The sequence below is a fragment of the Sceloporus undulatus genome, chromosome 9 (assembly GCF_019175285.1).
Source record: "Sceloporus undulatus isolate JIND9_A2432 ecotype Alabama chromosome 9, SceUnd_v1.1, whole genome shotgun sequence".
Taxonomy (NCBI): Eukaryota; Metazoa; Chordata; class Lepidosauria; order Squamata; family Phrynosomatidae; genus Sceloporus; species Sceloporus undulatus.
The window spans coordinates 1,914,651-1,941,380 of NC_056530.1; the positions used below are offsets into that span (position 1 = coordinate 1,914,651).

The 26,730-nt window shown below is 42.0% G+C and overlaps 1 protein-coding gene across 1 annotated transcript; it reads left to right on the plus strand.

The window, feature by feature from the left end:
• The first annotated feature begins 260 nt into the window (after window positions 1–260).
• Window positions 261–26,730, plus strand: PAFAH2 (platelet activating factor acetylhydrolase 2). The gene is made up of 10 exons (XM_042440982.1): window positions 261–473; window positions 8,910–9,060; window positions 9,976–10,072; window positions 14,997–15,065; window positions 15,896–16,037; window positions 16,775–16,888; window positions 20,568–20,659; window positions 21,602–21,772; window positions 23,565–23,713; window positions 24,711–26,730. Exons 1-10 carry the CDS (start codon window positions 384–386, stop codon window positions 24,803–24,805), a joined length of 1,170 nt encoding a protein of 389 aa, XP_042296916.1. The 5' UTR covers window positions 261–383; the 3' UTR covers window positions 24,806–26,730.

Consider the following 26,730-nt stretch of genomic DNA (forward strand, 5'->3'; position numbering starts at 1 on the left):
GCAGTTCATAAAGAATAGAGGTGAAAATGATACAAAATCATTCATAAAAAATAAACATTCTACATTTTCCTACAGAGTTCCTGCAGAGAGTAAGCCACAGATCAAGCCGGATCTTTTGCACTTTCCGGCTGGTTTACTAACTCTTGCATGATCACCCACATTGAGTGCTTTCCTCCCTTTAAAACTTGTTTTCGATTCTTCTTCTTCCTCCTCCAAACTCCTCCCCAGCAGAGAAAAAGAGGCTGGAGCAACCAATGACTGTCAGATCCAGCCCCTTCTAAAGCCTCACCAGGAACAGCAAAGGAGGAAGAGAAAGTGCAAGGCGGTGGCTCTCTTTTTTGAGGGGTCCCCTGAAGCCACAGGAGAAAGTGATTGATCCAGAAATGGGGGTGACCCAGTCTTTGGGACTGCCCCATGGCAAAGGATCCCATCCAGTTGGCTGTACGGATGTGATGGTGGGACAGACCCCAAAGGTGAGTCCAGGCTGGGATGCTCAAGGAAAGAACCCCCAAAAGTCATCCAGTTCCACTCCACTTTAACTGCCCTGGCTCTAGGCTATGGGAATCTGGCATCTGTAGTTTCTTTTGGTGAGACAGTTGGGATGCATTTACACTGCAGATATAATTCTACCTGACACCACTTTAACTGCTACAGTTCAATGCTACGGTAGTTTGGTGAGATATGTGAAGTTGAAGGCTTTCATGGCTGGCACCCATAGACTTTTGTAGGCTTTCTGGGCTCTGTGACCATATTCTAGAAGAGTTTATTCTTGACGTTTCGCCAGCATCTGAGGCTGGCATCTTCAGAGAATGCTGGCACGAGAATGAGTGGGGTATATATACTGTGTATATACTCAACCAAGGGCCACACAGAATATATACCCCACTCACTTCCTTGCCAGCATTCTTGGAGGATGCCAGGCACAGACGCTGGCAAAACGTCAGGAATAAACTCTTCCAGAATGTGGCCACACTCCCCAAAAGGGAAAAACAGGGAAATTATTATTATTATTATTATTATTTAAATTTCAATCACTTCCTCTCAACCAAGGGTCACATTGTGTGTGTGTGTGTGTGTGTGTGTGTGTGTGTGTGTGTGTATCCCACTCTCTTCTGTGCCAGCATTCTCGGAAGACGCCAGCCAGAGATGCTAGCGAAACATCAGGAATAAACTCTTCCAGAAGGATGGCCATCTGTTGGGGATGCTTTGATCTGGATTTCCTGCATGGCAGGGGGTTGGACTGGGTGGCCCTTGCAGTCTCTTCCAGCTCTATGATTCTATGAATCTGAAAACCCCACAAAAAAACTTTGGTGAGATAGTTGGGCTGCATCTTTACTGCAGAAGTAATCCAGTTTGACAGCCCTTTAAATGCTATGGCTAATTCTGGAATTTGTAGTGTTATGGGCTATTTGGGCTGCATCTAATCCGACCTGACATCCTTTTAAACTGCCAGGGTTCAGTGCTATGAAATTCTGGGATCTGTAGTTTGGTGAGCTAGTTGGGCTGCATCTACACTGCATAAACAATTTGGCTTGATACCTCTTCAACCTTCCATGCTTGCTGTATTATATCAACTATATTTACAGTACTACCCTTTCCATCTGTCTTTGAAAGCTGGGTAATATATTGTAGATGGACTTCCATTTGTCAGATGTATTTTGAGGACTTAAAAAATGAGAATCCCAAAATCCACCAACCAGAGAGAGGTATAATATTAATAGGGAGCTGTTCAGAATTAAAGAACAAGGCTGCGTCTGAGCATGTTTAGCTTAGACTTTCTTTTTTCAGTATCAGAACTGGATTTATTTTAAATAAGAGTCCACTCCTGGTTATGCCAGGTTCTCTTACTTTTATGGATCTATACCAACTTGGGAAACTTAGGCCTCATACAGACAGGCCAAAATAAAGCTGTTTGGGTCACTTTGGAGGTAAGCTGTTTAAATGATGCGTGTGTACCAAGAGTCCGGGAGCCACACCAAAGCCATGCTCAAATCCTAAGGACCAGAGCACAGCTTTGGTGCAGCTTCTGGACTCTTAGGAAGCATGCATCATTGAAACAGCATACCTCCAAAGTGACCCAAAGCAGCTTTATTTTGGCCTATCTGTATGAGGCCTTAAGTTGCTTATTGCTACTATTTGTTGTTGTTGTAGTTGTGTGCTTTCAAGTCATTTCCAACTTATGACCACCCTAAGGCAATGCTTTCACAGGGTTTTGTTGGCAAGTTTCTTCAGACGGTGTTTGCCAGTGCCATCCCCTGAGGCCGAGAGAGTGTGACTTGTCCAAGATCACCCAAACGGTTTACATAACCCTAAAGCAAACCTATCATGGGGTTTTCTTGACAGGTTTCTTCAGGGGGGCTTTGCCATTACCATCCTTTGAGGCTGAGAAAGTGCAACTTGCGCAAGATCACCCAAGGGGTGAATCTATCCAGGGATTTTCTTGGCAAGATTTGTTCAGAGGGGGTTTGCCATTACCTCCCCCTGAGGTTGAGAGTGCGACGTGCCCATGGCCACCCAGTGGGTTTCATGGCCAAGTCGGGATTTGAACCCTGCTCTCCAGAATCATAGGCCAATGCTCAAACCACTACATCACTCTGGCTGTCTATTGCTACTATAGGTAAATAAAAGTAAGTCAGAAAAGCTTGCAGGTATCATCCAGAGATCTGTCATTAGATCCTGTTCAACATCCTGCCCCACCAAGAAGGCCAAGATGTGAATCAGGAACTTACTGATTCACCTTTATCCTCTGATAAGCCTGGGCAGTCCCTTCTGCCTCTGACATGTGGATAGTACATAGTTGTCTAAAAGACAATAGGACTTGTTGGTCTTCCCTGCAGGACTGTTGTGAAGATGGATTATTGGACTGATGATAAGAAGATTCCCTGGCAGGATTTTTTTAAGAGAACTGAAAGAATAAGTGTGGCTATATTGATGTGCATAATAATAATAATAATAATAATAATAATAAATTATTTATATCTCGCCTCTCCGTACGGTTCAAGGCAGGTTACATTGGCATAATTAATACAATAAAATACATAATAAAAAACAAATGCACAATACGTAATCTATCCCTTCACCATAAACAAAAACAACAACAATAAATTACAGATTAAAAATAGTTAAAACAGGCAAATTGAGTCAGTAGATATTATTGTTATTTGTGAAACGTCTACCTTATGCTTTTCACAAGAAGGGGCTCTAGGTTGAGTCCCCCATTCACGCTACAAAAATAATCCGGGATGAATCTGGGTTGAATCCTTGTTGTTCACACACGTCTCAAATATACTTGATGCACTTTGAGGGGAAGATGGCAAAAAAACCCCACTTAACCTGAGATATTTGATACCATTCCCCCCCCCCCCCCGACCCCAGGTTTTCCTGACCTGAAAGATTACATCAATTTGCATCTTCAGCAGTGTGAATAAGCTTCCGAATCAATTCGGATTGCTCTGTATTATTCAAGAGAATGGAGGCGGCTCCATTTTATCCCGAAACTATGGCATGTGTAAATAACAAAGAGATTACAATGATTCATGAACCCAAAACAAGATGGGAGCAATAAACCCAATAGGTATCAGTACGGTGATCCGCATCTCCTCGGGACAAAAAAAATGAGTTTGAATTCCCCCCTTGAGTCTCCTTTATGCAGAGTCCCATTCGTCCTCCTTGGATAACTAGGTTCTAGTATTAGAGCCTCTATTATGTTGCCCCTTATTTTATTTTTCTGAATTATTTTGCTTCTTTGTTTCCAGTGCCCTCTTATGTGCATACCCATAGAATGGCCCATGAAGTTTTGCATGTAGAAACCATCCTCTGAAAGTAGTGATATAGTGTGATCCTTTATGTACAGTATGACCCCTGTATCCATGGGACTGCTACCCACAGTTCCACTTACATGTTCCATGTTTGAAAAATATGTTCTCTCTAGGCATTTTCTAGGTCAGTGATGGCAAACCTATGGCACGCGTGCCAGAGGTGGCACTCAGAGCCCTCTCTGTGGGCACATGTGCCATCGCCCCAGCACAGAGTTTGCCATAGTTTGTTACTAGAAAGCCAGAGGGACATGGCACTTTGCAATAAATAAGTGGGTTTGGGGTTGCAGTTTGGGCACTCGGCACCTAAAAGGTTCACCATCACTGTTCTAGGTCATCCAGTGTGATTTTATGGTATGTCTCCAGCAGAAGTCAACCACCGTGTTGCATTGGAGGACCTACAAATGCCTAGAGCTGTATTATTGTTCAGCTTCTGCTGGAAGTCATTCATTTCAATAGGGTTTGCTATTATCTGCAGTTTCACGTTTCTACATTAAGTCCAGGAAAGTAACCCTCAGGGATACAGCGGTTGTACTGTATTAATTTTGCATTAGTTTCACTTTATTTCCAGTAGGATTGGAGCCAGTTTTGTGCATGCTGAGTCAGAATTAAAGATCTACCAGGTTCAACATGGTTTGCTTTTTAACAAGCATGTTGGCTCCCCCCCCCAGCTGCCGTAGCAAATCTTTTTGGAAAAATAAACCTAGTAATCGCTCATGTGGTCCCTGTAGTCAAGGAGACTTAAGGTGGACCACGTTGAGTGGAGTCGGAATTTGTGTTCTGCCAAATGTCATTTGATGACAGCTTCCACTGACCCCAGTCAACATGGCCAAAGAACAGGGATGATGGAATTTGCAATATGTCAACATTTGGAAGGCTACAGGTTTCTTACACTTGATATAGCATCCTATTGAATGGCTGCACCTTTGGACATGCAAACATTCACACATGTGATGCTCTGCCGGTGCGGAGCATGAGAGTGTAGGAGTGCTGAATTATTCCATCGTAAAGCACAACCAAGGGGCCCCCATATATATCCTCTTTATCCCATGCCCCCCTGTTGGACTGTCTGGTTTGTATATGGTATCACTATATTCATTGGGTTTGTTTCAGTTGCACTTTTTTGCCTTGCCACAGCTCCGCACTGGCACCGGGCTGTTAATATTCAGCTGTGAAGATGCACGTCTTCTGTGCTAAGTCTATCTATCTCAACTTCTTTTTGCTCCAGCTTTTAGCCCAGAAACGTGGCATCATTCTGGTTTCCACCTGCTTTGGAGGCGTGAGTCATATAAACGTCCCTCCTTCAAAGCGTCTGGAAACTGCTTTTTTTGGACCATCTGTCCCATCCCTTGGATGCATGTATCTAAGGCCAATGAATTGATAGGAAAAGCTGGTTTGAGGTCCTGCTTCCAGGAGTACAACAGTAGAGCAACAATCATCAGTGCTTGACTTGCAATCTGGTGATAATTCCAAGGTCCAAACACAAGCTCAGCACACAGAACAAGGCCTTAGGTCAACCCAAAGTTCAAAGCCAGTGGCATCCAGTCAGAGCTTGATGAGTTATTTTCAAATAGTATTTAGTTACAAAGTGCTATATAGTAATTCTTTGCTTTCTCTTTTCTGAAATGGAACTAAAATAGTTGCTCCTTTGTTGTTGTTGAGTGCCTTCAAGTTGTTTCTGACTTGTACTGACTCAAAGGTGACTCTACTGCAGGGTTTTCTTGGCTGGATTTGTTCAGAGGGGGTTTGCCAATGCCTTCCTTTGAAGCTGAAAGAATGTGACTTGCCCAAGGTCAGCTAGTGGGTTTTGTGCGATATTTAGCCTCCTCTTTCAGAGAGCTCTGGTGCCACAACAAACTACAAATCCCAGAATTCCATAGCATTGAGCCACGAGTCAAAACACTGTCGAACTGCATTATTTCTGTGGTGCAGATAAAGCAAGAGAAGTTGGGGGAGGTAGCAGAGCCAGCATGGTATAATGGTTTAAGCTTTGGAATATGACTCTGGAAACCAGGGTTCGAATCCTGGCTTTGATCATGTAAACCCACTAGGCGACCTTGGGCAAGTCACTCTCTCTCAGCCTCAGGGGATGGCAATGGCAAACCCCTTCTGAAGAAACTTGCCAAGAAAACACCATGATAGGTTTGCCTTAGGGTCACCATGAGTTGGAAATGACTTGCATTAATTCTGGTTGGCACAGGTTGCTTCTCTGTGACTTTTGGCTTTGGGGTGCTCCCAGTGGTGGAAAAACAATTACAATTCCATCTAATGTTTTTCCTTCATTCAGGGCGTCATTCAACATAATCCTTGGCATAGCTACTCACAAGTAAGCTCCATTTGGTTTAATGAGAAAGTATCCTTGGTTCAGCGGGTTTAGTGCTGCAGTCCTATTACGTAGACCTGTGACTGCAAATACTGAATCAGCTGATCCTCCAAACTACTTATTTGGGTTAAAAAATGAATCTGGTTATAGAAAGTGCATCAATGGTATGAATTGTTACTCTGACTCACTGTCATTACAAGGACATCTGGTTGTCTGAGGCAGGGATCAAAAATGAATAATAATCTGGATGCAGCGGAGAGAGAGTTGCCACATGGCCAAGGGAAAAAAACCATCCTGTTGTTCAGGCGTTGGATTTACAGCGCATTATCAGCCAGGAAATGTCTAAATGGCACAGAGCTAAGTGTGATCGTCTGCAGAGTTGCAACAGAACAAACTTACGTCAGAGGAACCGCTGCAGGGCTCTGTTTAAAAGTTGACCACATGAAATGAAGAAATACTTTAGCTGAGTTTAAATCCATTATGGATTTAATCATTTCATGAAAGTACTTAAGAGTTTGTTTTCTCTCAATCCTGAAGACTTTATTGTGGCTTAATATTTATTTTGTAGTTATTCGCTACATTTATATACAATGGTCCCTCCACATTTGCTGGAGTTGGGGGCACAAGACCCCAATAAAAATTCTTTTTTTATTTATTTGAGAAAGCCCCTTGCTAAGAATGTCTATGTCCTCCAGCACAACTTTCTGGCCAACGTCTGCCAGATGCTGACCATAGAGTCAACCTGGAGGACCTAGAGATTCCTAGAGATAACATATTAATCAAATCTCCAACAGTCAAAGCCTTCCATGCAAGAGTTCAAAGTGGCTTGGCTCCAGTAACATCTGTTGGTTTCTAGGTCACTAGGGCAGGGAATCTGCTCTAGATTATAGTCTGAACTTCAAAAGAGCTTTCCAAGTGCTGGATTCTGTCCCTAAAATAGGTTTAACACATTGGATCCATGTTTTTAAATTTTGAACAACAGTGAACCTTCCATGTTCAATAGGGTTAGAGATGCAGGACTCTAACACAAAAACACAAATAAAAATCCACTATTTTTTTAACCTGGGAGAACATCTCTCTAGGCATTTGTAGGTTCTCCGGCACAACTCTATGATTCTGTACTGGAACATAACTTGGGAGAGTTAAAACTTCTGCATGAGCAATAATTAAAAATTAATTCCACACCAGATGGAAAAAAAAGCATAGGCTACCACATGACTGAAACATTTCTTGTGAGCCACAAGATGCTTCCCTTTTTTAGCTCCTGTGCCAACAAACCTAAAAGCAAAACCCATGTGATGTGGCACAGATAATGCCTACTTCCTCTATTTCAAAGAAGCTGCGTGGGGCTTATATCACTTAAGGAAATAAGCCTCGAACCCTCCTCTTGGATCATATCAGATCTTTAGAGGGCTGGGTTCCACAGAAAGGTGGAAACAATGGGTTTACTGTTGCCTCGGCAGGTAGAAACTCAACCAACAGGTTGAGTTCTTTTAAGGGAAATTTTGGCTAAATGTGAGAAGAAACGTCCTTCTAAGTAGTGGAACAAGTTGGTATGTTCTCCTGGGGAGCTCCAGTTGTTGTTGGACTCCAGGTTCCATCATGAGACACATCTGAACTGCTACAGTTCTGCAATCTTACCTTTGAGCTCAACCTTTGGTCCTCCAGACGTTTTGGATTTCAACTCTCAGTGGTCCAAGCTAGGATGGACAATGCTCAGGGATGCTGGAAGCTGAAGTCCCAAATACAGTTGGCCATCCTGATCCATGGATTTTTATGCACGGATTCAAGCATCCACAGCTTCAAAATATTTTTTAAAAATATCAATTCCAAATAGCAAATGTTGATTTTCCATATTGTATAAGGGACACCATTTTGCTCTGCCATTATATTTAATGGGACTTGAGCAACCATGAATTTTGTTATCCATGGGGGATCCTGGAACCAAACTACAGCGGATACCAAGGACCCACTCAATATGAAAGAACAAGGTTGATAACACTGCTTTAGAGGCTTTTCAGCAGAGAATGGATAGTTGTACGTATCTCCAAAGTGCTATATGTTTGAATATCTGGCATTGGCAGCAGGTTGAGATAGATGACCACTAGGGTTGCTTCAGTTATTCCTTCAAATTCCTCACCCAAACCCTGAAACTTCTGGCACGGTTCCCTGACATTTTTGGCATCACTCCCATACCCTGTTATAGGCCACCTGGTGCCTGTCAGATGCCTCAGATTGCAATTCCCATAGCTTCCAGCCAGCATGGTCAAGGATTCTGAGATTTGTTGTCCGTATCATCCAAAGCACACCAGGTTGCCCTATTGTAGCTGAACCTCAGCAAGCAAAATGTCTGAAACCAGACCAAGCGGTTATTGTGGCTTCTGTCATTCCTCTACACAGTGTGTGACAGAGTAGAAGAAAACAGGTCCCTGCCCCAGGGATTTTGCAATCTAAAAGTCCACAGCATGGAAGGGGAGGCAAACAGTTGCATGTACTTAAGCTCAGAAAGGATACTTTTATATCATTATTATTATATTCTGGACTGTCTCCAAAAATCCCCAGCCAGCATGGGCCAGGATTCTGGGAACTGTAGTCTTAAAATCTCATGTCCCAGATAGGGGCAAGGAGGTTCTGCCAAAAGAATGGTAGCATCATGCACGTATTCAAGGAGACCATTCCAAGCATAAATGGCTGGAAATAAGAAAAACTAAGGGGTCTTTTTGTGGGAAGTGTGGAGTACTTATAACGCCCACTCCCTTTCCTTTCTGCAGGGCCTCTTCTTCCGTTTATTCTACCCTTGCATCCCTCAAGATGGAGCTGAGCAGCCTGCCTGGATCCCCCGCTACGAATACTACTGTGGCCTGGCCGACTACATGAACATGAATAGAAAATGGTGCGCTCCACTGCTCAGTGTGACGTTTGGTAAGACGGTTGCTCTCCCTGCAAGAGTTCTCTTGCATTACAGAGATACCCTGTGACACATTTTCCAACAGTGGTTTCTAGCTCTAGTTGTAACTCTGTGGATTAGAACCTTGATCAAGAAACAAAAAAGGGTCCTGCAGTGCATGCCTCAAAGAGGATATGCAACAGCATCATGCTTTCGGAGTCTGAAATGTTTCCAGGTTTTAAGAAACTCACTAAGGACAAGAGTGTGCATCTTTTCTGGGACATTGTAGCATTCTCATAATTTGGGAAGGGACTTGAAGCATGAATGGGATATTAACAGATTTTCAAGTCACTTTTTTGTGGGGGGATGGACTCTCCTATAATGTTGTCCTCTCCTAGGACTTACAGCCTTAAATTGCTTAATGTGGGGACTTTGGGAAGGCCACGAGGGAAAACAGGATTCAAAAAAAATTATAGGTCTGTCAAGATTTCTAGTTCCTACAAAGTCCCCTGAGAGTCAGTACAGCCCCCTAGCATCAACAATCTGCATTTATTAGTTTGTTGTTGTAGTGGTGTGTCTTCAAGTCATTTCAGACTTATGGTGACCTTGGCCAAGTCACAGTCTCTCAGCCTCAGGGGAAGGCAATGGCAAACCTCCTCTGAGCAAATCTTGCCGAGAAAACCCCATGATACATAGGGTCACCATAAGTCAGAAACGACATGAAGACACACAACAACAAAAACAACAAGAAAGGCAAACCTATCACAGAGTTGTTCTGGGGCTGAGAGTGTGTGACTTGCCCAGGATCACCCAGTGGGTTTCCATGGCTGACTGGGGAATCAAACCCAGTCTCCAGGATCAGTAGTCTGATGCTGAAACCACAATGCCATGCTGTTTTTATGAATTAGCTGTCCGTATTTCTGCTGTCATATATACTTTCATTTCCACAGGATCATGCAGAATCCCTGTGAGCTGGGATGCTCCTTTTCGACCGAGTAGACACAAATATCCGGTGATCATATTCTCCCATGGCTTAGGAGCATTTCGGTAAGACTTTTTCCCCATTACTGCACCCATTTTCCTTGGCAGAAGATGTACCTTTGGTCAGGATGGGAACATCCATCCTGAATAGGAGGAACTTTGCAGAATTTTTCAAAAGGTGAAATCAAAATCAAATTCTCACCATCGCTACTGATGGGCAAACAAAATTTCCACTTTTCTATGGCTGGAGTGGTATAAAACTGGAAACTGACAAACTTATCTTTTTGAACTTCAGCCCCCAGAAAATCCACCTAGCAGTGGACCATACCGGCTGGGGATTCTGGGCACTGAAATCAAAAGAAGTGACTTTGCCAAGCTCTGGAACAAACTGAAGAGAAATGCCACTGATGAGAAGGCTGTTGAGCACCCATGGATATGTGGGCCAGGAATTTGGTGAGAGGTGCTCAACTCCAAGTACTTTTTGTAGTCCTTTTCCTGACACTTTGAAGCCTAGATGCCTAGCATTCCATAACTGAGAGTGTGCATGTTCTGCATTCGGTGCCACTGTTACAGCCCATTCTGATAAGAATATAAGAAGTTGCCTTGTATGGAGTTGGACAAAGAGTCTATTTTTGCCCTGTATAATCTGTGCAAACTGGCAGCTGTTCTCCAGTATTTTTCTGGCTCTTGTTGAGTACTTTTGGCCTATCTCTGGGGCATTCTTTCACATCTTTTTTTATTCCTCACGCAAACACAAATAGTGGAGCACCTGTGCTGAGAGCCAGCATGGAGGACTCCAACTCTGGAGACTACGATTCAAAACCCTGCTCAGCCATGGAAACTCTCTAGGGACCTTATCACACTAGATGAATCCCACTCAGAAACAGGATTTAAAAGTAGAAAAAAAAACGCAAATGAGGTATGCTTTTCAGACGACATTTCTTCCAAACAGCAATAATGCGAAAATAAAGCGAATGGAAAGTTGACAGAAATGACATCTTTTTACTTTCAGGAAAGTAAAAGGAAACTAAAAAAGTTTTGTCGACTTTCCGTTCACTTTATTTTTGGGTTATTGCTGTTTAGTGCAAACACGTCTGAAAAACATCTTGCATTTGTGGTTTTTTTCTACTTTTAAAATACTATTTCTGAGCCAGGTTTGTCTAGTGTGAAAAGGCTCTATGTGACCATGGGCAAGTCACATTTTCTCAGCCGCCTCCTGAACAAACCTTGCCAAGAAACCCCCCATGACAGATTCCCCTTAGGGTTGCCATAAGTTGGAAATGCAACTTGGGAAATAAAACAGGATCTCTTTTGAGGATCTCATATTTTAGACAGGACCATATTGGAGGAAGCAGCCTTTCAGATATCCTGGCCCAAGCCATTTAGGACAAAATCCTGGGAAAAGATGGGGTATAAACAATAGTACAGGTTGAGTCTCCTTTATCTGAATTCCAAAATCTGAAACACTCCAAAAACCAACACTTTTTTTGTGGGTATCTAAGATGACTTCTGATGGTTCAGTGCACACAAAGTTTGTGAAATAGTTAAAATTATTTCTAAAATATTGTATATAATTAACTTTGGGCTATGTGTATAAGTTGTATGTTGTTGCTGTGGTTGTGGTTGTTGTTGTGTGCCTTCAAGTCATTTCCTAAGGTGAACCTATCATGGGGTTTTCTTGGCAAGATTTGTTCAGAGGAGGTTTGCTATTGCCTTCCCCTCAAGCTGAGAATATGTGACTTGCCCAAGATCACCCAGTTGGTTTCATGGCCAAGCAGGGAATTTAACCCAGGTCTTCAGAGTCGTAGTCCAACACCCAAACCATTATGCCATAGGTGTATATGAAACGTAAATGAATTTTGCATTCCACAACTCCAAGATATCTTACTACATACATATATGCAAATACAGGTATTCTAAAATAAAAAAATAAATCCAAAATCTAAACAACTTTTGGTCCTAGGCATTTTGGATAAGGGAGACTCAGCCTGCAGTACTAATATGAATAGTAATAAAAATACTGAGGCTGACTAGAAAGCCACAACTTTATGTGGAAAAGGTTTTGCAATACAGGAAAAGATAGTCTTTAAAAAGCATGGAGGAGGAAAGGTGTGTCTCTCTGTGTGTGATGATGATGATAATAATGTAGTCTGCATGTTGTTTTGCAATGGTACAGATTCTATGCCATTCTATACTATAGAGAAAGAATCTGCAGACTATCAAAGTAACTTTATAAGGCCCCAGCCACACCTGCAGTGGCCCTGCTTACTGGGAACAAAAGCTATTTAAAAAAGAACAGTGAAGGTTCTCCATGGGGGGGGGGGGATTCAGACTTTAAAAACTCAAGTAGTTCCTGCACTCTGTCCTCTCCTCTTTTCCCCTGCATGTTTTTTAAACTATCTTTGCCTGATAAGAGAGTTTTGAACTCTTCTGCTGTTACCAAAATACAGAGTTTGTATTTGCTTTCTATGGTGTTCTGGCTTTGTCTTTGTAACCTAATTTCATTTTTTAAGGCTACTTTCCTACTAACTCAGACTGTAAGAACCAGTTCTACAACCCTTTCGTCACTTGCCAGAATGCCCATGGGTTTTATTCTGACCTCAAATTCCCCCCCCCCCCCCCCCCCCCCCTGCTCTCTTTTGCTGCAGGTTTTTGGCTCTCACGGTGAATGACGGGCATCTGCCTTCCTACACAGTCCCCTTTCATCACCTAACGCTGATGTTGAGGTCAGAACAAGTAGCGCAGCGATGTATACAGCGATTCGCACTCACAGCAGCAGCATCAGGTTGCCCGCATGGGACTGCGAGTGAAGGCAGCTGCCATCATTGCTGTAAAGAGAGACGAAAACCTGAAGCAAAATGTTGAATTATTTAAATGCAGGTTGGGGAAGGAAACCCCAAATAAGGTGTGGGCATCATGAATAATAATAATTATTTATTTATTTATTTATTTATTTATTTATTCCCCCCTCTCCCCATGGATCTAGGTAGAAAGGAACAATTAAAAGACATACAACATGAGTTTTTTTAAAAATCAGATAAAATACACATCAATTTAAAAGGACAATTTAAAATTAAGACAGTCCAGACATGTTTGGGGATTTTGGCTCTGCTTCATGTAAAGCGGATGCAGCAATCCCAGGAGGAATTCGGGGTAAATCACCCATATAGATAAGCCCTAAGCTTTTCTTTGCTTCCTTGCATTCAGTTGTCTTTCTGAATGAACCGGAAAGCACAAAATACAAAATGAGGCTGTGCGTTTAGGGGGTTACACCCAGGTTGCATCTACACTGTAGAATTAATGCAGTTCGACATCGCTTTAACTGCTATGGCTCAATGCGATGGAATTCTCTGATTTGTAGTTTGGTGAGATGTTGATCTCTGGTGCCACAATAGGCTATAAATCTCAAGATTCCTTAGCACTGAGCCATGGCAGTTAAAGCGGTGTCAGACTTTAATCTGTTACTGTTACCTGTTAAATTGCATTTTATTTTTTAATGAGTAGTGTATTTTAATACCGTACTAGTTTAATTCTATTTTAATGCCCATTTTTGATGTTTTTAATTGTATAGATTTTTAATTTGTAGGCAACTTTGTGTCCCAATTGTGGGGGGAAAGCAGGATGTAAATAAATTTGATTGATTTGATTGATTTGCAGCATGGCAATAGCCCAAGTACTACTGGGGAAAGAGTGTGAAGTTGTAGCATTTCACAGAGCACTAAACTACCAGAAGATGAATGGGTTGCTTTGGATCTATTTTAAATTTGACTGAAAGGATACCTCAAAGACAAGAAATCCCAAAGCCTGTTAGAAAGCTGCTTTGCCACCCAGCCATCAAATCCTTGTGAGCTCATTAGAAAGCACCAAGGGATAAATATCCTCTAGAACGGCTTAGTTCATCGAAAGACCAAACACATCTTGGATTAGATGTCATGGATTAGACATCCGTTCTTCAGGATATTTGGGTTCATTTGTTTTTAAGTGCAATTACTGTCTGCTGTGATTTTATTGAGGTCATGTTTATAGTATACATTTCAACAGACTTTCTTCTATTATTATTATTATTATTATTATTATTATTATTATTATTACTTGGGTATTAAAAAGTCAAAAGCAAATTGTGGAGGGCAGTGGTTTGAGGGTTTTTGAGGCAGTGCTGGGAACATTCATTCATAGATAGATAGATAGATATGCCGTTCACACAGACATATTTGTTTATTGTCAATAATGATTTCAAGTCAGTTCTGTCTTACAGTGACCCTATCTTAAGGGTTGTTTTTTTATAGCAGGATTTATTCTGAGGAGCTTTAACATTGCCTTCGTCTTAGACAAAGAAAATGTAATTTGCCCAAAGTCACCCAATATGTTTTCATGGCTGAAGAGGGATTTGAACCCAAAATAATATACTTATAGCTAAGGATGGAGAAATACAGTTAGTCATTGCTATCCGCTGACGTTGGTTCCAGGATACACATGCACATGGATAACAAAATCCATGGATGCTCAAGTCCTTGCAGGATATTTTAAATGCGCTTTAATCTCTATTTAATATCAAAATTATACCCGTGTGATAAACTCCTATGAAGAAATGTATAAATTCTGGTATGCTTCTAACAAAAACAAACTGCACAAAATGTTCTCCCATTTACACTGGCAAGTTTGAACTGGTATAGCTGTTATCAGCTTGCCAAAGAGACATTCAAGGCAAGGCACCTCTCTAGGAGAAAAAAGAGATAGCAAGCTTAAATCAGCTGAAATACATAAGGGAAGCCAAACCAGACTTTTAAGAGTTTAGTGTTTAAAGTCCAGGGCCAGGATAGACAAAGCTTGTGTGATTTCATGCCTCATTTTGCAAAATGTCTTGCCTGGGTTTGGAAACGGTACACCATGTTGTGGGTATACAGAGGTACACAATTTACTATTCCACTTCAGGAAGCAAAAAGTGTAAGGTTAATCCTGCTTACCTTCTTCTTTGCCCTTCAACTTTCAGAACTGTGTATTCTGCCATCTGTATCGAAATGGCTTCCCGTGGGTTTTTGGTGATGGCGCTTGAGCACAGGTGAGAAACTGATGATACTTAGACCGGTAATATTAGAGCCTGATAATTGACTTATTATAAAATAATAATGAAGTGGTAGAAAGGGAAGAGAGGTTTGTACAACTTGGAAAGAAATAAACACTTTTTTCCACTAGAACTCAGAGGGGTTCCACTGCCAACATAGCCCCATACCATACTGAATGAGGGATATGCAATTGTCATCCAAAAAAGCTGTTAAAGAAGCAGCTGTGTTAGTCTTTTGCAACATAAAAAGGAGGAAGGGAAAGGAAGAAAAAAAGAAAGAAATGTGGCAGCACCTTTAAGACAAACTGGTTTTTATTGTAGCATGAGCTTTCATGGATATAAACCCACTTCTAATGCAGTACCGAGTGCTATTAAGGCCTTAGGTTTTAAACCATATTTACACAGTTCTGGGTGTGGAATAGAATGTAATGGGATCCAGAAAGATGCCCAAAATGTCCCTTGCCCTAAATATTCAAAGGGCTGGACAAGGATGTGATAACATCTCTTTCAGATCTTTACTTTGCTCAGTCCTTTGAAAAATTATGGCAAGGGACATTTTTGGTATCTTTCTGGATCCCATTACATTCTATTCCACACCTAGAAATGTATAAAGATGCTTTAAAACCTAAGGCTTTAATACCACTCAGTACTACATCAGAATAAGTGGGTTTATATCCACGAAAGCTCACACTAAAATAAAAAACAGTTAGTCTTACAGCTGATGCCACCTTTTTTCTCCCCTTCTTTTCTTCCTCTTTACCATTCAAAAAAGGTAACTTCTCCAAGTTCTGGCTCCATTCCCCCATTTGCATTTGCATCCTTTTCAGGGATCGTTCCGCTTCTGCCACTTACTTCTGCAAACTGGAACCTGAAGCACCTGACCTCCCTGGATCCCAGGTACATGAAGAGTGGCTTTCCTATCGGGGGGTACCAAAAGATCAGAAGGAATTTCACTTCCGAAACCCACAGGTATGTCTTGATTAATCTAATTTTTTTTGTTAATGGCCCTTATTCATATAGGAAAGAAGAATACTATTGAATAACCCTTTATTCCTTAATAGCCAAACCAAATAGATCTGTGTTCAGCATTTCTGTATATAGCTCTCAGAGCACATTTCTACACATCAGTAAATAAAGCCAGACAATCCCTGCCTCGCAGGTTGTCCCATCTGACAAGTTACGACATAAAAAGAAAAGCAGATCAGGAAAGCAAAGGGGAGGAAAAGATCTGTGCTCAAGTTGTCTCTTAGGACAGAATGGATTTTGTGGTACTGCTTTAAAATGTGCCTGTGAAGGACACACAGAGACAAAGTGTCTTCTTGGGGCAGAGAAGAAGATTTTGGAATATACCTGTTGGGTATTTACAGTAGAGAGAAGAGTCCCTTTTGTGTCTTCTTTTTGGTCCCTTCTCAACTTGTCACCTCCAATGCTGCTGATGCTAAGAGTGTTTCTTCTAGAACCTTCCCTATCTCCTACAAAAATCTTCTTTTTGTTGCTGCTGCTAGTACTGCATTTTTAAAATTTATATTTGGGAAGGTGTGTTGGGACTGATCTACAGGCTGGGAAAAGCAGGTGAGCCAGCCAGGGAAGTTAATGGATCAGCCCTTGCTTCTATAACTATTCAGTTTTCCTGCACACAATGAAAACCAGGGCTTAATTCTGCTGTTTGAATGGAAAATTAATTGTAGACTTTCTTGTCGCTGCAGCTCCATCAAAGAGCAAATGAATGCATACGAGGACTCAAGCTCTTCCGAAGCATCGACAGCGGCAAGGCGCCCGTCAACCTCTTACGTACCAACTTTGATCTCTCTGCGCTGAAGGTAACTGTGCTGAGCTCATTCCGTCCAACAGTCTCTGATGTGATGCAGATCTAATAGCTCAAAAGACTGCAAATGTTTGTGAAACTATTTTAATTTTCACTGATCAATGCTATGACTCATTGGAAGTTTTCAATCATCAGTTTTCCATTTTCCAGTTGGAAGACTGAGGCTGTCTTACCCACCTCAGCCACAAAGAGGAGACTTGCCTTAGACTCACAACCCAGATGTGTTCACATATGACGAATTCCTTTGAATGTCAGTTTAATGGAGGAATTCCTTTCCACTACAGAGAACTATTGGTATTATTAATGGAACTGGCAAAAACCACCTCTGAGGATTCCTTGACTGAGAAAACCCTATGGAATTTGCGGGGTCGCCATAAGTCAAAAGGTGGAGGGAAGGGTCCCTAAATTAAGAGACTGCAACAGAGTGACCAGGAAGGTTAAGTACTAAGCCATGGTACTATAAGATCTTAGAACCATTAATGGCATATGTTTACTATGGCATGACTCTGGACACACAGACGATGATGCTACAGTAACTATAAAGTATATCTAGTCACCAAAGGGACAATCAGAAATAATAAATGTCCATAATATAAGTCCATTCATGGTTTATAAATCCTGAATTCTCAAGGTCCTGTAGCTTAAAACACTGAAGAAAGATATGAGGTTTGGAATCCTTGTATAGAAGCCGAGGTTTGAAGATTCTGAGATTTGAAAAATCTTGAAAATAACTATGTAGAACATAGGATTACTTTATGGACAATTATTGTTTCTGATGGTCCCTTTGGTGACTTAGAATCATAGAATCGTAGAGTTGGAAGAGACCGCAAGGGCCATCCAGTCCAACCCCATTCTGCCATGCAGGAAATCCATCCCCGACAGATGGCCATCCAGCCTCTGTTTGAAGACCTCTAAGGAAGGAGACTCCACCACACTCCAAGGGAGTTTGTTCCACTGTCGAACAGCCCTTACTGTCAAGGAGTTTTTCCTAATGTTGAGGTGGAACCTCTTTTCCTGTAGCTTGCATCCATTGTTCCACGTTCTAGTTTCTGGAGCAGCAGAAAACAAGCTTGCTCCCTCCTCAATAGGACATCCCTTCAAATATTTAAACAGGGCTATCATATCACCTCTTAACCTTCTCTTCTCCAGGCTAAACACCCCCAGCTCCCTAAGTCCTTCCTCATAGTGCTTTCCAGACCCTTCACCATTTTAGTCGCCCTCCATTGGACACACTCCAGTTTCTCAATGTCCTTTTTGAATTGTGGTGCCCAGAACTGGACGTAATATTCCAGGTGGGGCCTGACCAAAGCAGAATAGAGCGACACTATTACTGTACTTCCCTTGATCTAGACACTATACTTCTATTGATGCAGCCTAAAATCGCATTGGCCTTGTTAGCTGCCGCATCGCACTGTTGACTCATGTTCAGTTATGGTCTACTTGGACTCCTAGATCCCTTTCACATGTAGTCTTGTTCAGACTTGTTATACTTTATACAGTAGTTACTGTATAATTGTTTTCTGTATGCTCTAAGTCATACCATAGTAAATGTGTGCTATTCATGGTTCTAAGATGTTATAGTACCTTTGTTTAGTACCTAACTTTCCCAGTCACTCTGTTGCAGTCACTTTAAGTTTAAGGCAATTTAAAGGAATGAACATGCACACACACAACTGGATCAAATGGATTAAAGGAGAGAGTGGTCCAGGAGGAACTGAAGATGGGAGGACTTCCACTCCTCCGTTTGCTCATGTAGCTTCAGCCCACTTCCATTAACAACCTATTCATGCTCATGCCCCATATCCATGATCATGTCCCCCACCGCACCCTGCGGCTTTTTCTTGTCATATTCAGCTCTCTACAAGCATTGTTTTCTTGCCATATTCTGCTCTCTATGAATCTCCCACCCATCTTCTTTTGAGCCATCTCTGTAATGTTGCCTTTTGGTCACCAGAGGGAACATGGACCTCTTTTCTTCTTAGAAAATGGCAAATGTACATCTTGTCCACATGGAGAACAAAACCAGCAGGGAAAACAAACCAGAGACAAAAGGGCCTCTAAGCCAGCCTTTCCTCCCCAATATAGCTTCCTCCTAGTGGTTTGACTACAAAACCCATCACTCAGCAGCACACACTGGCTGCAGGGCTGTGGGGCTTGTTCTACAGGGCATCAAGATGGGAAAACTGCTATAAGCATTTGATAGCTTGGTCACATTTTTTGCTTTCGCTTTTGCATTTGGCTTTTCCAGTTTTCCCCCTTCAAACATTTTTCTGTGTCCTCTCACACTACCTATTATTTTAGTCCTTCTGAGTGGTAAATTGTAAGGTGCAGATGATCATCCTAACAGCTCCTACACACCCTCCAACATTTTACAGATGAACATGAAGAAACATGCAACCAAGCAACTTCTGAATGTGGTCATGATAGCAAAAGTTAATGATGAGGAAGAATGCCAAAATAAAAATCAGCAGCTGTTTCTTTTGCCTGAGCCTTCTGTGAAGAGTTGGTTTATGCCCCACTCCTATTTTTGCCCTCCTCTACTGAGTTAATGGAGTGCAAATTACTTTTGTATTTTTAATTCAGTTTGCAGCAATATTGAAGTAAAGGACATTTTTTAAATGTTGGGATATTTTTAAAGCCATTGAAAAAATGGCATTACAAAGGATTAATGGGCACTGCCCATGCCAAATTGATACAATTTAAGGATATGTCCCCATCCACAGTCATACTTCCAAGCAGAACCCAAAATACAGGCAGCTGTCTTTATCTATTTCAACAATAACCTAGCAATTTTCACCTCCACCAGGAGCACATCTTTTGTAAAACCAATAGATCTTAATTGCACATTGAAGCACAAGCATTACTCAATATACTTTATCTAGGAACCAGGGATAGCTCAAAACATGATCTTGTTGCTGAGGAAATCCACTTCTATTGTGTGGTTTGCAGAAAATGTCCATTTTTTCTGCTGATTGAAAAGCCACAATAAGCCTTGAATCCTCTATAATACTGCCCCTCCTTATCTTTATTTAACAGATTTTATGTGTATCATTATTCTTGACAACATTGCATCAGGTTTTCTGCATCCTAAGAATATCTCTTGGTTGTTACTTCTGTGGAACACCACCCAAGGCCTTTTCTGAATACATCACATGCCTTTTCTGGATGTAAATCACTATAGCAAAAGAGGAAAGGGACTTTTCCAGATAGTGTTCAGTAGAACAGATATTGTGCTTGCTTAAAAGAAAACCCCACTTGTACTAAGTGATCATGCATTAGCCTGGGATTATGGGAAGTGATAATAGAAATATTGGCCCAAATCCAGTTTGCTGCTTCCAAGAAGAGGAGGGCCATTGAATCAATGGGATTTATGTAAGTATTGACTTACCATTTAGCACTTGATTCTAGGGGGTCTACTGGGACAAGCATTGAGGAATTTGACTACTTACAAGCTCTGGAATGCCAGTTTAGCTGGCACTGAGAAAGGACTTAGCCCAACTTCCATCAGCCAAGGGCCCTGCAGAAGTGTTGGATTACAATCCCTATCATCCCTGGACTAAATGGCACTTAGCTGACCTATAATGGCGGCATCTATCTCATATTGCATGTAGTGGGTGGTTGTATTGAAGCCTGCAGCCTGGCTTCTTCAAACTTTTCCATCTTTTCCATTTCAGGACAACATAGATCTAACCAAAGTCACAGTCATGGGTCACTCTTTTGGAGGCGCAACAGCTGTGCTAGCCCTGGTTAAAGAAGCTCAGTTCAAGTGAGTATGCTCCAGAGCTGGGATGTTGAATCAGGCCCTTTGGGCTTCTCCCAAAAAAACCACCCAGCTTTCCCAGTGTGGCATAATTGTTTGGTGAAATTTCCAGAGTGCGTGTGCGTCACAGTCTTTTGCAGCAAAAACAACAGAGGAGTGTTGCAGCACTTTAAATACATAGTTTGGTGGTTTCTCTGCTTTGGCATACTTTTGTGCCCCATATCAAAACGTTGTAATTTATCTATTAAGATTTAGGGCTCTTTCACATTACACAGTTTATAGCACTGTATTTCCACTTTAGCTGCATCTTATGGCATCCTGGGATTTGAAGTCTGGTGAGGCACCAGAGAACTCTAGCTGAGAAGTGTAATTGCCCCTCCCTGAACTGCAAATTCCAGGATTCCACAAGATGGAACCATGGCCATTAATGTGGAATTATGGTGCTACAATTGTGTTGTGTGAAAAGCCCCTGGCCATTTGTAGTAAGAGCTTAACTTAAAATGTGCTAGCATTTTGAGGGAACCAGATTGGTATAGCAGTTTGAGTGTTGGACGATGACTTTGGAGACCAGAGTTTAAATCCTGGTTCTGCCATTAGAACCTCTTGGGTGACCTTGGGCAAGTCACACTCTCTCAGCCTCAGAGAATGTCAATGGCAAACCCGCTCTGAAGAAACTTACCAAGAAGACACAATGATAGGTTTGCCACAAGTCGGAAACAACTTGAAGTCACACAACAACAAAGTATTTTTCGTCTTTGACTTTGGCTTCATCCACTAATAGAATGGCTCCCTGCTCCAGAATTTGTGTGTGTGCATGTATGTTTAAATCAACTGCTCTGAAGGCTCCAGTGGTAACTGGGGTCATCTTCCTAGAGATATGCAGCCTGTTGGGAATCCAAGACTTTGGTTACCTGCTTGGCTGAACACACTGCCCTTTTCCTCCTGCAGATGTGCTGTTGCTCTGGATGCCTGGATGTTCCCTTTGGAGAACTCCCTGTACCCAAAAGTGACCAAACCGGTGCTTTTTGTCAACACAGAATCATTCCAGACTGCTGAAAGTGTAGCGAAAATGAAAAAGATCAGCGCCACAAACAGCGAGACCAAGATTATAACAATTTTGTAAGTCTACACTCACTCAAACAATATGTTCAAAGCCAATAATATTGAATATATATTAAGAGGAGGGTAGTATATATGGGGTAAATCATGCATCCCAGAGCCCCTGCCTTCAGGCTTCTGATCCGAAAGCAATATGACTCATGAATAAAGGGAGGGAGGGATTGAAACTAAAGTAAAATGCTGAACTGAAGAAAAAAGTAGATAAGGAGAGGCCAGTTAGAAAATAAGAGGGAGACCTCTGGCCAGCAGGCTTAATACAGATCATGGATGTTCCTCCCAGTCCTCATCCCATTGACTAAATCCTCACTTTTCTCCAATCTGTAATTTCATCCAGTGAGATGATAATCTCACTATAATGTCTCATAAGTAACCCTTATAATCTCATCCTGAGATTATACTTTACATACTTTAAAGGCACCAAATCCAGTCTGATCTTGGAAGCTAAACAGGGTCAGACCTAGCTAGGACTTGAATGGGAGGACCACCAATTTACAGGTGCTGTATTTTTCAGAGGGAGGAACTGACAAAACCACCTCTGAGTATTCCTTCTCTAAGAAACCCCTGTGAAATTCATGGGGTCGCCATAAGTCAACAGACAACTTCAAGGCACGTGTGCTACACACACACAGGGACATTTTTGTGGCTGAGCCCCATCTGAAGGCATCTCACACCCTTGAGATGCCCCTGAATTTAGAACTGCCTGCTTCTTCAGTTGTACTTCCAAAAGCACCACCACAACCGTAGGCTCCAACCCCCTAACCGAGGGAGCCCATCATCATCTTGAAAGAACTGGAGACTAGCCGCTCTTCTTAAGTGCCCCCCCACCTTCCCCCCCCCCCCTGCATCTCAGTCTCTACCATATGGCACTCCCAAATGTTGGCTGGCCAGAAGTGGAAGGGAATCGGAGTCCTAGACATACCCGCTATCGATGTACCGCTTGACAAGCCCTGCAGTGCTTCATGGACTGACAGTTTGTGAACTGGAAAATTAATTATTAAAAGAGAAAAGATAAGATGGGAAAGAGAACAGACAAAAAGGAGCAGCATGGAATTCCAAAGCAAACATAGTTGGCTTAGCTGTTCAAAAATTCAGCTTGTTCTTTAATATTACCCTATATACTATAAATTGGCCTCATGTGTAAGTCAAGGGCAGAATTATAGATATTGATCTGACCCTTGGATAAGTCGAGGGTAAAACTTAGGGGCATGCAACAAAGGGCCTAAATGATGAGGCAAAGGAAAACAACGCCAAAGAACCTACAATATTATGGCAGGCATAATATTGAGAGAGAGTAGAGGGAGTTCAGTGCTTTCAGGACAGATTGCACTCTTGCCTTTCACCAGGGTATGGTTCCCATTTTAATAAGAGTTAAAATATACTATTTACATTGACCCGTGGATAAGCTGACCTAGGCTTTTGGGTCAATTTTTTGACTAAAATTTCTAGACTTATACATGAGTATGTACAGTAATTCAGAACTAAGTTATCTAAATGTCATTGGGGGTTTTAAACAGCATACATCCACAATACTGAGTTCAATTGTTGGTTTCTCTTGTCATAGAGAGGAAAATCTTCCCCAGCATTGAAAAATCCCTGCCAAGTGCATCCTGATCATATTCCACATTTAATCCCTAAAACTTGAGTTTCCCTGCTCCCTGTCCAACACTGGAACCATACACAACGCTGTTGGGCTGATACTTCTCAGTCGCTTTGTGTGTAAGGTGTCCCAATGGGAGGCCTGGTACTCTGTGGTGGTTCTTGTCATTTCTAAGTGCTTCTGTCTTCTTCCCAGGGGTACTGTCCACCAGAGTCAGACTGACTTCACTTTCCTGGCAGGGAATCTTGTGAACAGGGTCTTCCAAACAAGAGGCACCCTCAATCCCTATGAAGGCCTCAACATCACCAACCAAGCAGCCCTTGCCTTCCTGCAGAAACATCTCCGTGAGTCTATGCTGCAGAGCTGATTATGTGGGGGCCACTTCTTTCCAGAATCCTTTCTAAGTAGTGTATGCAGTTGTGGTGACATGTTGAACTTCAAATGACAGAAAGGTATCTTAGATACTTGGCCTCTTGCCATCTCAGACTTCAGGGAGATTGTGATGGGGACTTAAAGACAGAAGCCGTCAGTTATTTAATCCCTCATAGCATTGTTGAGGAGTGTCTTTGAGCCTAAGGGCCCATTTCAATTTCAGGTATTTCTTGGGTGATGCATCACAGTGGTGAATAGGGAGAGAGCATGAGATGAAAAATACCAGCATCTATTTACCCTTTACTGCCACTATAACCAAACTTTAGGAAAGGCATATAACCTAGGAGGCTCCTTAGAAGAGGATCCCTGCAGACTAAAAACAAGAGTCTCATTTTGTTAGATTCAGTGCCTGTCTTTCTGGTGTACATCATTTGCAGTTTGGCAATATTAATTGGTAGGTTAACCGTTTATTGATGCACTGCAGGGGGGTTTTAATAGGCAATTGGGGTGGAAGTTTTTAATCTGTGAGGCTTCTAAACTAAGCCTAATTTAGCCAACTAGCTAGCTAGCCTGAAAAAGTGGGCTCTAAATGTAGTTTAGGTAGGTAGCTAGCTATTTTATTTACATTTAGATTTTGCCTTTCTTCCAATGCGCTGAAGACAGCATACAGTACATGGGTCGAAGCCATAAACCCAACAACAATTGACCAAGTGAAGGACTTGAATTTAGGTCTCTTCTGAATGCATGCAATTCACTATATCTTGGCTAAGGAGAAATTAGACTCTGTGATGCTGCTACTGATGGATGAATGGCCAATTTCTGGCAGATTTTCTAGTGCTTCTTCATTGCCGCTTATGCATTATGCCACTTTCTCTCTGCACTGATGAATCCAGAAGACATTTTATTATTATTAATGTCTGTGGTGCATTAATAACCTCCTGTGATAACGCTTTTCCTCTTTTCTCACAGAGCTAAAAGAAGATTTTGACCAGTGGGATAATCTTCTAGAAGGCATCGGGGACTGCATTGTTCCAGACAGTCCTCTACAGAAGTCCAGCCTCTAGACACAAAATACCCTCTCACTATTTCTTTCAGTGCTTTTGGGCAGCCCAACTCCTATGATTCCCCCAAAATATAGGGACTAGTGGGAGGTGGGGGATGTTGGGGAGAATCATTTTATGCTTATATAATCACAATCCAGAGTGGCTCACACTTCCAGTGGAATTTGTTGCTGAGATGCCTCCTTAAACATAAGAATTTTTCTTCCAGTACTACAGAGAGGTGATCAGGAGTAGGTTGTACTGTCAGAGCAGGGGAAGAGAAATACAGATTGTGGTCTTGTGGTGGTGAGGGAAACTGTCCTGAAAGTACAGTTACTTTGCACAAGGTCCCAATGAAATGAAAAGAACTTCGGTTAAGAGCCAAAGTCTGGAAAAGTAACTCTTGGGTGGGGAGGGGAGGTTTATTACTCCCAGAATCCCCCCAACCAACATGACCACTGGTGATAGTGGCTAGGGAATTCTGGGCATTGCATTGCAGTAACTGTTATGTTGAAAGAATGGCAGTCACCTTAAGTCTGGGCTGAAAGTCCCATTGCCAACCTGTATCACAGAGGGGGAGAACGTGTGTGTTTGTGAGAAAGAGAGAGTTGTGAAATCCTACCTGCTTTCTGAATAGGAAAAATGTCATCCAGGTAGCTGGTTTTCTCACTTTGTGGTGGCAGCTACAGAATGAAGGACTGATCTCATCTGTAGTTCACCATGGAAACTGAAGCTATATATATATATCCCCCTAAGATTGGACTATCAAGGGACTTTTCACACTGGTTCCTTTTTGCTGGTAGAGAACCAGGTTTGTTGCTTATGGATTAAATGTAGAAACAGCACCGCACGTTTTAGACTTTCCCCACCCCTTGTATTTCTGGGGAAATTGTGACACAGTGACACAAAGTGGGAACCTCACGACTCCATCTCCTTCCTATAATTCTACCTCCATACCGATTCCCATCTTTTTTCTCCAACCTCTCTACTCTGTTAGGAACCCTCACAAAAACCCACCTTTTTAAAAAAAAACCATTATGCTGGAATTGTGCAATTGCAGACTTTTGCAACAACCCAGAACACAATCCTGTCACATGGACAGAAGTGTGCTGTTGTAGCATTTTGCCTCTTCGCCTTATGCAATGATAGGCCTTTTTTACTGTTGGTGTTACACAATGTGATTTATTGTTCCTCCTTGGAAGACACACTAAGCTTGTTTTATTCCCCATGTTTAAAACGCCTCTTCACCTGTGAATTGTATACACAAGGCCTAAGGAAATTAACAGAGGCACCAACCAGCACACTTTTCCCTCTCAAGAACTGAGAGAGGTCTGGAGGTACACAAGAGTTGTGATATTTGGAAAACACACACAAAAGCATGCTTACAAGCACATTCCTCCAAAAGTGAGTGAAAATCTATATACTGTAGAGCATTCCCACTAGCAGGGGGAAAATCCAGAACTGTTGTGCAAACAGCTGCATTTTTGCATTATCTGGGAGAAAGTTTTGAGTGGTTGCAGGAAAACCATGATCATATGAAAGCCTTGAAGGTTGTGACTTTTGTCAGCGTTCTGCCATTCCAAAGGTCTCGAGTGAAAAAGCCCCAAATGGTCCCTGTGGTATGAAAATATCTGTCTTTGCATCTTTTATTGAGCTGGACTAGCTACGTCCAGATGTTTTCACGTTGTCTTTTTTTACTCTAATTCTTTCCTTACCTTGAGAGTGGCCATACATGCAAACAAATAGAGCAATCTCTTTTGGGATAGAGACTGCCTCGGGTATACCAAGGCTGGACCAAATGTGCCTTTGGGATATTATTTATAGTTGGACTATGGAGTTTATCACACTGGGGCTAATTTTGACATTAAAGACAGATTAAAGCACATTTAAAGCATCCTGAAAATGAAGCGGGAATGATTATCACATGCAATTGCTCACATAAAGTGATA

Bases quoted from the DNA above. Each gene is read 5' to 3' on its own strand.
- PAFAH2 (XM_042440982.1), top strand. From the start codon at position 384: ATGGGGGTGACCCAGTCTTTGGGACTGCCCCATGGCAAAGGATCCCAT. The intron at 15,066-15,895 runs GTGAGAAACTGA...CATCCTTTTCAG, and splicing joins GTGATGGCGCTTGAGCACAG to GGATCGTTCCGCTTCTGCCA. The intron at 20,660-21,601 runs GTGAGTATGCTC...TTCCTCCTGCAG, and splicing joins GTTAAAGAAGCTCAGTTCAA to ATGTGCTGTTGCTCTGGATG.